This window comes from Dendrobium catenatum, unplaced genomic scaffold (assembly GCF_001605985.2).
Source record: "Dendrobium catenatum unplaced genomic scaffold, ASM160598v2 fragScaff_scaffold_1398, whole genome shotgun sequence".
Taxonomy (NCBI): domain Eukaryota; kingdom Viridiplantae; phylum Streptophyta; class Magnoliopsida; order Asparagales; family Orchidaceae; genus Dendrobium; species Dendrobium catenatum.
Genome location: NW_021319860.1, coordinates 850,849 through 865,482, shown reverse-complemented (window position 1 = coordinate 865,482; position 14,634 = coordinate 850,849). Strand labels below are relative to the sequence as shown.

Sequence of the window (14,634 nt, the reverse complement as noted above, 5' to 3'; positions counted from 1 at the left end):
TTGAATTCCCTGCCGCTACTCTCTCCCTTTCCTCTCCCTCTCCTCCATTCTCCCTCTCTCTCATCCAAGATCAAGAAGATTCATCTTCTCCTTCACATTGATATTCCAGGCAGCTATAACAATACCCAAGAAGTTAGAGCAGGAATAACAGTAGTTTTTATGCACAAAATGATATTGATATTGAAATTTAGGAACATCCCAAATTTTCACACTAATAAGAGGACCATCTAATGATGAAAGAGGTTGTTGTAGTTGCCTAAAATTTTGTGTTACCCTTGTTTGTTCATTTCCTTGATCGTCATACACTTTACAGATATATCAGGGGTCTAAAGGTGAAGCACCCCCTGACGGGGTTCTCCCTCCACAATGATTTTCCCAGATTCAGATTTTCCACGTAAATCATTTGTGTTCGTTTGTATTTTGCAAATCGTCATTTACTATTCCTCTCTGTGTGTTTGATTCATCGTTCTCTAACAAAGATGAAATACTATAATAGGGGGTGGAGAATGAATACAGCCAAGAAGAATTACAAAAAGCTCGATCCAATAATAAAATTGTCTAGTCTAGTTGTTAATTGAACTAAGTAAAGAAAAGACTATTACAAGCTAAGTCCACTAAACCCGTATTAAAGACATTTATTACAATCCATAAATTTGGCATTGTTGGTGCAAGTAAAATCACCTAAGATGAGTCAAGGATACCTTATATAATATTGTTGAAAGCAAAGGGGTGAGTAATAAGTCCAAAGGAGCCTTTGTTTTAAGAAGATCAATGTATCATCACCATTATCATTGATAAAATTATTGTAGTTGGGAATCCTATTATTTCTATTGAGAACCCTAACATTACAAACAGTTTTGATTGGGAATAACATCAAGTATGTTCGTTGAGAATAGAGGAAGAAGATGTTTTTTCCCTGGTACTGCTAACTTGGGATATAGAAGGAGAAGCGAAGTTAGGGTTCACACTATGGTCTTTGGAGCTAGTGGCTTGATTTGTGGATTCAATTTGAAGAATTGAAAATGTAATAGCAGATACAGGGGGAAGATGACACTGAGAGATTTCTTGTCCTTCAGGACGTCCTTCAAGATGGAGAGAATGGAAGAACAACCATACTGTTAGATCGCTCCAGTCGGTTCGACGGGACCAGCTTATGTGAACAGAGGCGGACACTTCCGCCTCCTATACGCACCAAATGCACACCCGGTCGTGCGTTAGCTATTTTGGACGGGTTTTTGAGGAATTTAGGAGAAAAATTTGAGCATAGGGATTGTTTAGAGATTTCCTTTTGAATTGTATGCATTAAATAGTTGGTTTTCCTAGGATTATTACATCTTGAATTTGGTTGAAATTTGAAATCTCTTAGGTTTAGGTTTCCTTTGGGCTATAGTTGGGTCTAGAGAATCGGGAGAGATCGATCCTCTTCTTGAATTGAGGATCACTTGTATATTGTTTATTTTTTTTCTGTTAGTTGATTTTTCTCAATAAAGTGTGCTGTTTTTCTTTAATTTTTCCTCTACTTATTGAGTATCCTCGCTGATTTTGTCAAAATCGTTAGGTTTCACTTGAGATCTTCAAGTGTTTACTATCATATACCTACTTGCGGAAGAAAGATAGGAGTTGATATTGGGATCAGGGAGAGAGGTTTTGGGAGATTTAGGCTTCGTTTGGGATAACTTTAAACTTTCTTACTATTTTCGAAAATAGCTTTCTAACACAAAAGTTTTGAACTACAAATTTGTGTACTAGAAATAAGAAAGCTCTCTCAAACAAAGCCAGCCTTTAAGTCGGGAGTATGGGAAAGATGATTCAAAAAGAGATCGGCTTTCCTGGCAGTTCATTACTTGCCTATCTCCGCTTGCACTTCTGCTCCTACTGAAAGTCTGCAGAGGGATCGAAGCGGGGAGCTTATGGCAATTAGAACCTTCATGAGCAAAGATATCACAGTGCAGCTGGGTGGGAGGATTTCCATTCATAAATAACAAACTAAATAATTTCTTAGTAATTGAGCAGCAAGTTGATTTGATCTGGCAAAGGGGACAAAATTTGCATATTGACTGTATAAATGCCAGTATGGATTTAGAATTACCAATTTTAGAAATATCTTGCTCAGTCCAACAACAAAAAGATAAATTCGGAAGTTTGATCTTAATCAGATATTCTTTGAAATCCTCTCTAACAAGCTCGAGTAATGGAGTCCATTCTTGAAAATAAATGGACGATCAATAATAACAAGGGCCCTTCATTGTAAACCTAAACGAAAGCATACATCAAAATTTGAACAAAAAAGAAATTTCTGCCAAAGAAAGAAGATCAAAATTGCCTTTATGTGAGGAAAAATATCCTAAGCAGAACGTTTAACCATTTCCATTTTTTTAAATTCAGAGTATAAATATCTATGAAATAAATACTAGCTGAATTAAACGAATTTATATAATCCTGCTCGCAATCAATATCCAGAAAATTTAAATGACTGTCGACTTCTCAAATACGCCGAATTGAACCCTAAAAAGAGCCTAACTGGGGATAGAAAGCTCACAAAATCATTCAAATAATGTAAGTAATTTACATAAAACCATTAAAACCGCACAAAAGATTAAAAATTTATTTCCTGCGAGAAAAAGCCAACTAATGGCACTTGAGCAAATGCTACTGAAGAAAAAAAAAACAAAAAGCAAGCACAAATTGTTATCCTTCAAGATCATCTAACTTCCGGTTCAAGAATCCCATTAACGACGGACAAGCCAATAAGAACCCCAACGACCTCCGCCCCTGCCACAACCCCAGCCTGCGCCAAATCCCCAAAAACACCAACCCCTGCTGCCGCCGCCACGATCTCCTCCTCCGCCGCTACCACTTCCTTCTCCGCCGCCGCAATCCCTTCTTCCACTACTTTCTCCCCTTCCTTCACTACCTCCACCGCATCCTCCTCGAGATTCTTCAGCTTCTTCCTAAGGCCGAACAGTGGGATATCCTCTGCTTTTGCCGTGGATGAGAGCATGAGAAAGATCGCCGGAGATGAGAGGACGAGACGCCGGGTTGGGATGAGCGGATGCTCCGATTGAGAGCAGATAGTTGAGGAGTGGCGGCGGATTGGGGACATATGAAGAACGAGCGGCGCCGAAGCTGAAGCCATATGGCGAATGGTGATTCTTCCACTCCTGCTTCTGAGGATGAAAAGTTATTGGGGCTAATGCGGATGATAAGGGTTTGGCTGTGGACTGTGGAGAGTGGAATGCCACAGCTGAAAAAAAAAAATAGAAAGGCAATTTTTTTCTTTTTCTGAAATGACGTAAATACCCTCAAAGATTCTTAATCATATTTGGGAAATTTACATACATACATACCACTGTATACTTATTATTTTACATATTTAACACCTCATACATTAATATTACACATATACTACTCAAATTCCTAATTTATATCGTTTCTACCACTTTGTGTAACGCCTACCTCACGACGTCTATTTTCCTGCGCACCTGTGACGGACGTCTTTACTCCCGCCGAAATCCCCATTGCCGATACAATTCACAAATTACCTTTGTCGGATGTCTCGCCATTTTCCTTCATCTGAGGCCGATACAGCTCCTGATCGCATTGTCCTAATTGCTAGGAGTTGTCATTAGATCCCCATTTTCTTCGCACCTCACGGTATTGTCTTCCGCCTCCTAGCTGCTACAAGTTGTTGTTAGATATCAAACATCCTAAACCTTATTTCCTTCATGGCTGCTATAAGTTGCTATTATATATCTAATTACAAGTTGACACTAGTCCAGCAGATTCATACCTTAGAATGTATACCGACAAACCTTAGAATGAAGACGGACAAACCTATCCACCATATTCATACAGCTTAGAATGAAGACCGGAAAACCTGAAGGAGGTCCGGCTAACACCAGGTAGGTTTCGGACAAGAAGCTAGTCTTTGAGCAAACAAATCATTTTGAAAGAAATTGAGAGAATGCATCAGGAATACCCTAACTGACTATCTCAGATTCGTGTCCCCTTTTGCAAGCTCAGATTCGGACAAAAATGAGAGAATGCAAGAGAACTTACCTTCCTCCTCTTTTGCGAGCTCCGACTCCTGTTCAATTCTGCCCTAACTGACTATCTCAGAATCGCGTCCAACAAAATGGCAGAAAAACGTCGTGAGGAAGGCAGAAAACGTCGTGAGGAAGGCGTTACACGAAGTGGTAGAAATGATATAAATTAGAAATTTGAGTGGTATATGTGTAATATTAATGTATTAGGTATTAAATATGTAAAATAATAAGTATATAGTTGTATGTATGTAAATTTCCCTTCATATTTTCACTTCTTATGAAAAAAAAAAGGTCAAATTTTCAAAACTTTTGATCAACAAAATAAATGATTTTTAGAGGGGCACTTATAAATTTAGATTTGATCAATTTATAAAATTAATATCAACAATTTTTATTTATAATAGTATCATCATAATTTAAAAAATGATAAAAATCAATATCATACAGATGCATCCTCTCAAAAAACTATCTTGAGCAGTCACGGATCTCGAGAAAAAATTAGGTTGGAACTTAGAAACTTTCAAAATTAAAATTGGGAGCTTCCGAACTCTGATTTCAGCAAACTTATAGTCAAACTGAACGTCTCGGAAATACGAACCTAACGACACCAAATTCAACTCAATTCGAGCTCAAATGGGTCCAAATCAAGGGCCTGAAGTTCTGTTAGAAGGTTCGAACCACAATTTGGATTACCAAACGTGACATGCTTATAGTCGAATTAAGAGGCTCGACGAGACAAATCCAAAGAGCCCAAAATCACAAGATTCCAACAACATTAAGACCCTCATATGGCTAGCAAATGACCTATGATCAAGAAATTCAATATCGATCGTGCATCCAAACCACTCCCCATTTGTCCTTAATCTTCCTTCTATTTATGTGACATGCCACTCAAGGAAATTTATAAATAGACACCTCCTTCCTCTTGAAAAGGAGGACCCAAATCCAAAGCAAACAAGAGAGAAATCGGAGATCGTTCTTGCCTCCTCGCTCCTCCTCGACCACCGCCTGGAGTTCCACCGGACCGCCAGACCACCACCTGAAGCCTGGAGTTCCGCCGGACTGCCAGACCACCACCTGAAGTTGAAGTTCCGTTGGACCACCACCTGATACACAGAGTCCCGCCGGATCACCACTCGAAGCCCGAACTCCCGTCGGAACGCTGTCTTACGACAATGATCTTTCTGACTCCTATCTCTTGCCGACTACAGTCCTTTCGACCTTCGTCGCCTACTACAGTACTTCCAACCTCCACTGCCAGACAACGGGATTTTTGACCCCTGTCTTTATAAACTACGATCCTTCCAACCTTCGTCGCCTACTATGGTTCTTCTAACATCCACCACCAGACAACGGTCTTTCTGACCCCTGTTTCCTACCGACTACTGTCCTTCCGACCTCCGTCGCCTACTACTGTCCTTCCAACATCCACCACCAAAAAATGGTCTTTCTAACCCCTAGCTAACTTCTGCCGACTACGGTCCTTCCAACCTCCGTCGCCTACTACGGTCTTTCCAACCTCCACCGTCAGATAACAATCTTTCTAACCCCTGTCTCCTACTGATTACGGACCTTCCGACCTTCGTTGCCTACTACGGCTCTACAACCTCCACCACTAGACAATAGTCTTTTTAACTCATATCTCATGCTGACTACGATCATTCCAACCTCCATCGCCTACCAGCTATAGTCCTGCCAACTAAACAAACATATCAGTACTGATTCTTCCAATTTCTACCATGTAATGAATTCTATGTGATGTATATTTGTTATATCAAGTCAAGCCCTTCCCTCCAATGAAGGGTCTCATTTGTAATCCAACTGCAAATGAAGGGCCTCATTTGTAATCGACTCTGTGGTTTTTCCCTATTCTTAGGGGTTTCCACGTAACATCCCTAGTGTCTCTTGTGAACGATACTCTCTCTCTCTTATGATAGTAAGTTGGATTTTTGTACAATCCTAATACGTTAAACTTTATATTTTTCTACTTCCGTGAATATTCTAGGATGCAACATATACCTTTTTCATTAAATTTAAAATGATTTGATCATTACATACTTATAAATTCATTTTAAAAGCCTATTTTAAGTCAATTTATGCAAATAAAAAATTATTAAGTACAATTGCAACAATTATAATACCTGACATAAATATTTTAATACAACTAAATACAACTAAGTACAATTGCACATAATAAACTGCTCAAATCTAACCATTTCATAACAGGTGCTCTCAAAGATTATCATTTTTGAAATCATTATGATCGAGCAATAGCATAGGTATTTTTAATTTATAATTTTAATTACATGGCACCAAGCTGAATAGTAAAGAAATGATAAAAATGAAAATTAAAATTTCTTAAATAATTAATGAATAAAAAAGTTCATATTTGTATTGATCTTCAACAGCATCCATTAAAAGCATTGTAATGACTATCTATAGCTATGATCACATTATAAATCTAAATATATGTAAATATTATGTGCATGAATCCTTTCTTCAACAAAATGGTGATATTAGCCTCAAATTATCTAATAATGTTATTTATCATACCCTCAGATATATATGTGATTCGAGCATATGTATGCATGCATAAGAAGATGGCTCTAATGAGTCAATTCCAAAAAAAATACATGGAATGCAAAATAGTAAACTCGAACTCATAAAAGATTAATCTAAACTTGATCAACATTGTTATGAGTATTTCCAAACAACATTTCATAAAACAATTCCAAACCTTGATTGAATCATATTTGAATCTTTTTTTGGCAATTGTTCAATCATGGTTTCAAAATCCAAACAATAATCAACTAATTTTTTGTCAATATTTAATCATGAGTTGAGTATGTTTTGATCAAGGTTGAAATAAGTTTTGAGCAATGTTCAAGCTAATCATCTCATGCCTTACTTTCTTATGTGTTTAGGGTTTAGAGTGCAAATGCATAATATCATCAGAGTCAAAAACTTTTTCAAAAGCATAACATCGTTAAACTTTAATGACAATCATTGACTATGTGAATGGGGTGATGGAATGTTCATTGGGAACTTTGTTTATGTAATATTACTTATGAATGAGAATCATCAAAGTTTTTCGCACTTGTTGCGTCCTGGAATATTTGTCGCGGTATAGAAATATAAAATTTAACATCCTAGTTTTATAGAAAGATCCAACACACAGACAAATAAACAGTAGAGGTGTAGCATTCATAAGAGACATCAGAGTTTTTTACATGGAAACCCCTAAAAAGGAAAAAACCACAGGGCATGGCCCAATTTGAATGAATCCACTAGTGTTTGTAGATTGCAGGTAAGGCCTAACCTTAGAGGGAAGGCCCTTGCTCGATGTATACATTATATAGAGCACAGTACAAAGTTGGAGAATAACATAACGGTTGTTTTTAAGAGAATGTTGGCATGTTTGTTTAGTCAGTAGGATCTTTGAGGGCTAGCGATATAGGTAGGAAAGATCGTAGTCGGGTGATAGTGGTCGAAAGGCATGTAGTCGGGCAACAAAAGTTGGAAGGACCGTAGTCGGGCTACGGTGGTTGGAATGACCGTAGTCGGGCCACGGCACCTTATACACAGCTGTACAGAGTAACGATATGTAATAAATTGGTGGTGTTGTGCTTCTTGATTGGGCTCTAGACGGCATCCGGTGACTACACGTAAGAATTTCATTTTTTGTTGCTTTTTAAAGCAATTTTCTAATAAAAATATTTTAAATTAAAATTTTGTGTACTAAAATGGCGAACTTAAAGCCAACCTCATTAACTGAAATTATTTTATTGGCATTTATCTAATTATCTCGAAAAAAAAATCACATATTTATATATAGCTGATAACTCATATGATTTTTTTAAATAAAAAATTCATATCAAACTTTCTGTCACGCTTATTTATTTTTATGTTCAAAAGTTTCTATACAAAAGTAACCATATTCTCCCATAAATGAATTTTTAGCGATTCAACTACCAATAAACGTCAATCTAGAGAGCTTTTAAGAGCTCAGCTCAACAAACTAATTCTTCAATTCAGATATTTTGATCGAGCTGCTCTTGTTTTATGTATAATAATATATGTAGATGATTCTATAATGTCCAAGCACCAATCTAAATTTATAAATAGGGGATTGGATAGTGAGCTAAATATATGCAATTTAAAAAATATATATCATATTGAAAAATCTATGTACTCAAATATATTTTAGGTAAACTTTTAAGAAGAATCATGAGCAAAGTTTAAATAATGTGAAGGAACAAAATTTCATAAAAATCTTAATTAAAGGAAGCAAATTAGCCAAATTATTTGGCTAATTCAATAGAAAACGCCAAATAATTTGGCTTACTTAGAATAAGTCAAACTATTTAGAGTTTTCTATATAATTAGCCAAACTGTTTGACTAATTTGGCTAATTCTGAATACACCAAATAGTTTGGCTAATTCTACCCACATTTCCACTAATCATATTAGCAATGTCATTAGCTGATTAAAGATGCATTTAAAAATTTTAGAATAAGCCAAACTATATGACGTTTTCTATAGAATTAGCCAAACAGTTTGACTAGTTCGATTCTTTTTAATTTTTTAGAAAAATTTGCTCCTTGACATAATTTAAAATTTACCCACAATTCTTCTTAAAATTTTGCCTATATTTTACTAAAAATTTAGAGCATCTTATTCTATAATTATTCTTTTTGTATCTATATTTTTGTTTGCGAAGAAAGAAAAAGACAAATAACTAGAGAAAAATAAAGGAATTAAAATTTTTATAATTCTTTGTAAGAGTTCATGCTTGCTGCCCTAAATTAGTAAATTCTATTATTTGTAGGTATTATCTGTATTGATATTATTTTATATATAATAGCTAATAATTATTTGTGAGCTACACAAGCTGGCCAACTCAATTACAAAGCCTAATTGATTATACTTGAACTCCCCTTATCTTTTCTAATATCCAGCAAGCAATTTTATGCAAGGGAAGCTGCTCATTTAAGCCCTTTTCCTATCGATCAAGTCTTCTTCCCTAACGCTAAGCTTATCCTCAAGGCCCTTCCTTCCAACTCCTGCAAACACAAATAAAATAACTGCATCATATTTCAATTTTCACTCAAACCGATTGCTAAATAGCTCAAATCAACTATATTTAAGCTTCGTTTGGAACAGCTCTCTTACTGTTTTTTAAAACAAATTTTTAGTTAAAAAGTTTTAATTTATAAATAGTAAGATGAGATTAGTTCTATCTTAATTTTTAATTTATTATCTTATTATTTTGTTTTATTTATATTTGATATGAAATAAAATATACTTAATATCTTAAAAATATGTTATTTTATTTATTTATTTTATTGTGATGGAAATGGAAGATGTGTCAGCCATAATGGCCTATGAGGTGATGATGGTGGTAGACAGCGCTCACCGGCTACAATAATAGATGATAATAATGTTATTAGCTGGTGTTGATAATTGTTTTTAAAAACATTTGAAAAAAGCCCTGAAGTTATTTTTTAGTGGTTTTTAAAAATACTTAATTTATTTTTAAAAGTAAAAAATAAACATAGTTAAAAATACATTAAACAAACATTTTTTTTTTCAAAACAAAAATAAAAGAGATCCTAACAACGAAACAAATGGAATTTTTGGGGCAATTTAGGATTTTTATTTTTATTTTTACTTTATTTATATTTTAAAATAAAATAATGCATGCATGTTTGGACTTCTAAAAATATTATTTATTTATTTATTTATTTATTTATAATTACTGTGTTGGCATGATTTAATTACATACATACCATTTTATTTCATATTATTTACACATCTAATACCTAAAATTGTAATATTGCATTCCTACCACTAATATAAAATTTTAATATCAAATATATCACTTTTATATTTCATTATTATCACCCATACCACCTTACAAATTTTAATATTTCATTCTATGCATTTATATTTATTCTATGGTTGATAGACATGTAATATTAAAGTTTTAGGTATTATATATATAAATAACATAAAATAAAGTGGTATGTATGTAAATTGTAAATCCCCTTTAAAAATAAAAAAAAAAACAGTTTAAAATAACTAAATAAACATTTTTTATAAAAGAAAAAATAATAATTATTATAAATTGATCATTAATAGTTTATAGTTTGATTTCCTACCAGTCCATTGAGGGATTCCATGGCAGAATCCATCTCTTCCTTGGTGGAGAAGCAAACAAAGCCAAAGCCACGAGATCGGCCGCTCTCGCCATCGTAAATAACACGAGCACTGACCAAGTTACCGTAATCCTTAAAAACCTGCTTAAGAGCTTCTGAGGTTACTGACCAGCATAGATTGCCTACGAAGAGCTTGAACTCGCTCTCAACATATAGAGCCACTCTGGGCTTTGATTTGTCTGAGAATTTAACCCTTAGTGTTCGACCATCATATTCCTGAAATAATAATAATAAAAAAATTCTCCTTCAGAACTTTACTTCTGTGATTCAGAAAAATCTTTGAAGTAATTCTCAGACTATATATTTCTATGTGACCAAATTAACTTCAATGTGTTGTATTTCTTTAATTCAGGTTTTGTTGGAGATAGCTTTTTTAATGTTTTGTTTTTCATACCGTAATTATAATTTTTATTTGGTCACTATATTATTAATGATTTCAAAAAATTTATGTAATAAAAAATTGTTTTCTACATCAGCTTTAAGAAATTACTTTTTTTAGCAGCTTTATAAAATAATAAGAAAACTGTCTCAAATAAAGCCTTACTTTTTCTATAGCATTTTTATAAAATAATAAAAAAACTACTTTAAGAAGTAGTAAGAAAGTCATCCCAAACTAAGCCTTAATCTTTAAACTATACAAAATTAATCTCAAATGGTACCCCGGGTATAAATTGATAAAAAAAAGGGGGTTATAGACATCTCAATTTATCACTTTGACTATATAAATTTGATCACATGTAATTTAATCTTTGAGGGACCATTTAAGATCAATCTGAATCGTTGTACTAAGGTTTTATTTGAGACGGCTTTCTTACTGCTTTTTAAAGCAGCATTTTAGCACACAAATTTTAATCTTTTACTAGAAAGCTTCTTTAATAGGCATTAAGAAAGCAATACCAAACAAAGTCTAAATTGAAAAAAAAAAATATTTTAAAATTAAATTCATCATACATGGATAATTTGAGGATGATTGTGAACGTTTTCCCAACCAATAATAAATAAATGCATCTGTATGGTTATTATGGTAAGCACATGTATGAGAAGAAGATGTACTCAACAAATCCATTAAGATTGGAGATGACAGCTTCACAGTCTTGTATGGAGCTCATGGTAACAACTGCAAACCCTCTGCTCCTTCCTGTTTCTTTGTCATAGAGCACCTGACAAGTTTCCAAGTACAATTCATTCTAAAAATGGCCAAACTTGTTAATATTTATTAAAGCAAAGCATCTCAAAAAATATCCCAAACAGATCTTTAGGCTTCATTTGAGAAGACTTTGCTTCTTAAAACAACTTTTTTTAAGAAAAAAAATATATTTTTTTACTAAAAAAAGCTACTTCAATAAGTAATAAGAAAGGAAGCCTTAGCCTCAATCAATCTCTAGTTATAAAATAGATAAAATTTTGAATCAAAATGTTAATTTGCTTTCAAATTAATACAATCATGACTGATTAATCAGCTAATATATCACCTGAATTTCATGGCAGAAGTGCAGAACAGAGGAAACAAATGAAAAAATTTTGTACTTACCTCAATCATTTCAGGGCTGGCATGTTGTTGAATAACACCAGCAAGCTGCTCACTGTCACAGTTGTAAGGAATATTCCCAAAGTAAAGCTTGGTATTCTGCAGCCGCGCCATGGCCTCTGCCTGAGCTACCTCTGTCTCGGTTTCTACCTCCCCTTGCGTCATAGCGGCTGTAATTTTCAGAAGGTTTCTTCTATTTTCAACGTAAGCGACTGAAAGCTGATCAGTGAAGTGGCAGACGGGGGACGAAAAAGGAAATCGAGGGCCGGTGAATTTGATAACGGGGATTGAGAGGAGGTGCCGGCGAGATGTGCAGGAGTAAAAACAGGAGATGGATACTGCAGCGGTGGCAGCCATTATAGCCAGAGCTCGGCGGTGGAGGTATTGACCGGCGGCGGTGGGGCCTTCGTTGATTGATGAAGTGATGGAATGCGAGGACGGGAAGAGGAGAGACGTTATCTGCTGTGACGTGGGAATGCTCCATTCCACTGGATAAAGGACAATAATTAAAATAAAATAAAAAAAAGAAGCTTCCACTATGTTAGACTGCAAATAAATCCCAGCTCGGCCCGGCCCAATATTACAATTGTAAAAAAAAAGTAAGAAGCTTCCACTATGTTAGACTGCAAATAAATCCCAGCTCGGCCCGGCCCAATATTACAATTGTTTCAATCTCCAAACTTCTAAACTTTTTTTCATTAAAATTTGTTTTAATGAAAAAAATTTAACATTATCATAAAAAAAGTCAGACCAATTTACTCTTCCAATTATTGCAATCTCTCTTCATTAATTAATATAAATAAATAATTTGTTATTCATTTTTCTTTTCCAATTATTAAAACATTTTAAATTTAAAATATTCAATAAACCAAGTGTATTACATCATTAAAATATTATATAAGAAGAAATATCAATTTGAAAATTAGAAATTATTATATCTTATAATCTACAGTTAATTAGTCAATATATTCTATAATTAGTTAATATAAATAAATAATTAAAAATGAATTTTCTTTGCTAATGATTTGGCAAAGACCAAAAAAATATTATGGACATTAATTATTAATTTAATTTCAAATATGATAATTTTTTAATAAATTAAACTAAGTATTCATTAATATGTATCCTAAATTTAATGATTTAATCTATTATAGTATCTAAATAATGAATATTACAATTATTATAAAACATTTTAAAATTAAGTAAGAATAATAATTAGTTTTTGTTCACAAGCATTATTTGTGATTATTTTCTTTTTAATATACTAATTGATGAAAAATAAACTTGTAAGCAAATGAAGAAAGAATTAGAAAGAGCAGTCATTGACAATGTATTCTCACAAATTTGAGCTTTTTTTTTTCTTTTCCTTTTTATTGACGTCTGAAATTCATAATAAGTGAGTTCAAATTTTTTATTTTTAATCTTCCATTTTTCAAAGAGCCTTCAAAACTATAGTTGTAATATTTTTTGTTGGAGTATGTTTGTGATAGTTTTCTGTCTGTTTGATTTTCATACAATAATCACAATTTCATTTATTTACTCATTTTTTATTTTTTCTCACTGATATTCATAACTTAGCATGCTGGAAATCTCCTTTTTACGACTAGAGTGGTTAATTAAGAGTTCGTTTGGGGCAGTTTTCTTACTCCTTTTTAAAGCAATTTTTTATTAAAATTTTAATACTATGAAACTACTTTGAGAATCAATAAGAAAGCAGTCCAAAATAAAACCTAAGTTATTTTCTCCACTGCAACTTTACAACTAATTTTATGAAAAGTTGCAAACAAACCAAAGAAGTCTTAGTATAATTATTTCCAACTAAATTAAGTCACACACACACAATTGCAGAAAAGATTAGAGAAAGTCGTCTTAAATGAAATGGTCATATAAAAAGTCAATCTTTTGATGACCCAATTAAAAGTGTAAATGACTAAATGTATTAAATTCATCTTCGATTAAGAAAGGTGGACTTAGATCAAAACATGCTTGGTTAGAAAGTATAGCACATGACTTTTTTTATTAGAATTAGGTTTCGTTTAGAAAAGCTTTTTTATTATTACAAAAGTTACAAATTTAAAAAATTTTGTACTAGAAAACTGTCCGAGAAGGAGCCATAAATTAAAATTTTACTCTTAATAAAACATAATACATAAAATAGATTCATTTAGTCGACACCAATTAGTGGGATAAAAGTTTAACGTTGTTCTTGTACCTATACTCCAAAATTTCTTATTTTTTTACCTTTCATGAAATATTTTTCCCTCAAAGGAGAAGTCTTATAAGAAACAAGGGAAAAAAAAAAGTTATACCAAAACCTCGGTTACTTATTTGTTCAAAAATTTCAAATTCATCTAATAGATTGTTTTATTGAATTTAAAATCTTAATAATCCTTTTGGAATATTGTAATTTGATTCTTGCTCATTGTTCTCGAATTTTAGCTGGAACACCGTAAATAAAGCTACAAACTTCTTCATAAATACTCTATTTGGAGGATCTTCGATTAGTTTAAAACCATTCATCCTTGATGACTTCATTATTAGATATTTAGATCTGCCTTTAAATAGAAAAAAAAAAAGAGAATACCATGAGCTAAATAGAAAAAGTATTGAAAATAGAAAAATGATCTTCATATGATTTTTATTGATCTTAAGAAAATACAAGTCAGTATCAAACACACACAAACTTATTTAAACATGAGTCGAATACAAATAAAGTAAATTTTAAATGAGTAAAACTCAAAAAAATTGCCAACTCCCTCGAGCTCTACCCATTTACACCCCTAATATACGAACAATTATTAGGTCCGGTGACCGGATGTAGCTCTACGTTTGGTCACCACTG

General features: G+C 33.2%; 2 protein-coding genes across 2 annotated transcripts; both read right to left on the bottom strand.

The window, feature by feature from the left end:
- Nucleotides 1-2,521: 2,521 nt before the first annotated feature.
- On the bottom strand, nt 2,522-3,235 carry LOC110097371. The gene has a single exon (XM_020823718.2). The coding sequence runs from the start codon at nt 3,134-3,136 to the stop codon at nt 2,702-2,704; it is 435 nt and encodes a 144-aa protein (XP_020679377.1). The 5' UTR covers nt 3,137-3,235; the 3' UTR covers nt 2,522-2,701.
- A 5,632-nt stretch (nt 3,236-8,867) lies between these two features.
- On the bottom strand, nt 8,868-12,287 carry LOC110097359 (28 kDa ribonucleoprotein, chloroplastic). The gene is made up of 4 exons (XM_020823691.2): nt 11,796-12,287; nt 11,323-11,424; nt 10,208-10,480; nt 8,868-9,109 (listed from the first exon to the last, which is right to left on the bottom strand). Exons 1-4 carry the CDS (start codon nt 12,147-12,149, stop codon nt 9,056-9,058), a joined length of 783 nt encoding a protein of 260 aa, XP_020679350.1. The 5' UTR covers nt 12,150-12,287; the 3' UTR covers nt 8,868-9,055.
- Nucleotides 12,288-14,634: the final 2,347 nt, after the last annotated feature.

What these genes read in the sequence shown, in the direction of transcription:
- LOC110097371 (XM_020823718.2), bottom strand. Translation starts at nt 3,136, where the DNA reads ATGGCTTCAGCTTCGGCGCCGCTCGTTCTTCATATGTCCCCAATCCGC.
- LOC110097359 (XM_020823691.2), bottom strand. Translation starts at nt 12,149, where the DNA reads ATGGCTGCCACCGCTGCAGTATCCATCTCCTGTTTTTACTCCTGCACA. An exon ending in CCAGCCCTGAAATGATTGAG is followed by an intron (nt 11,425 to 11,795) that starts GTAAGTACAAAA and finishes GAAACTTGTCAG; the next exon opens with GTGCTCTATGACAAAGAAAC. An exon ending in TGGAATCCCTCAATGGACTG is followed by an intron (nt 9,110 to 10,207) that starts GTAGGAAATCAA and finishes TTGTGTTTGCAG; the next exon opens with GAGTTGGAAGGAAGGGCCTT.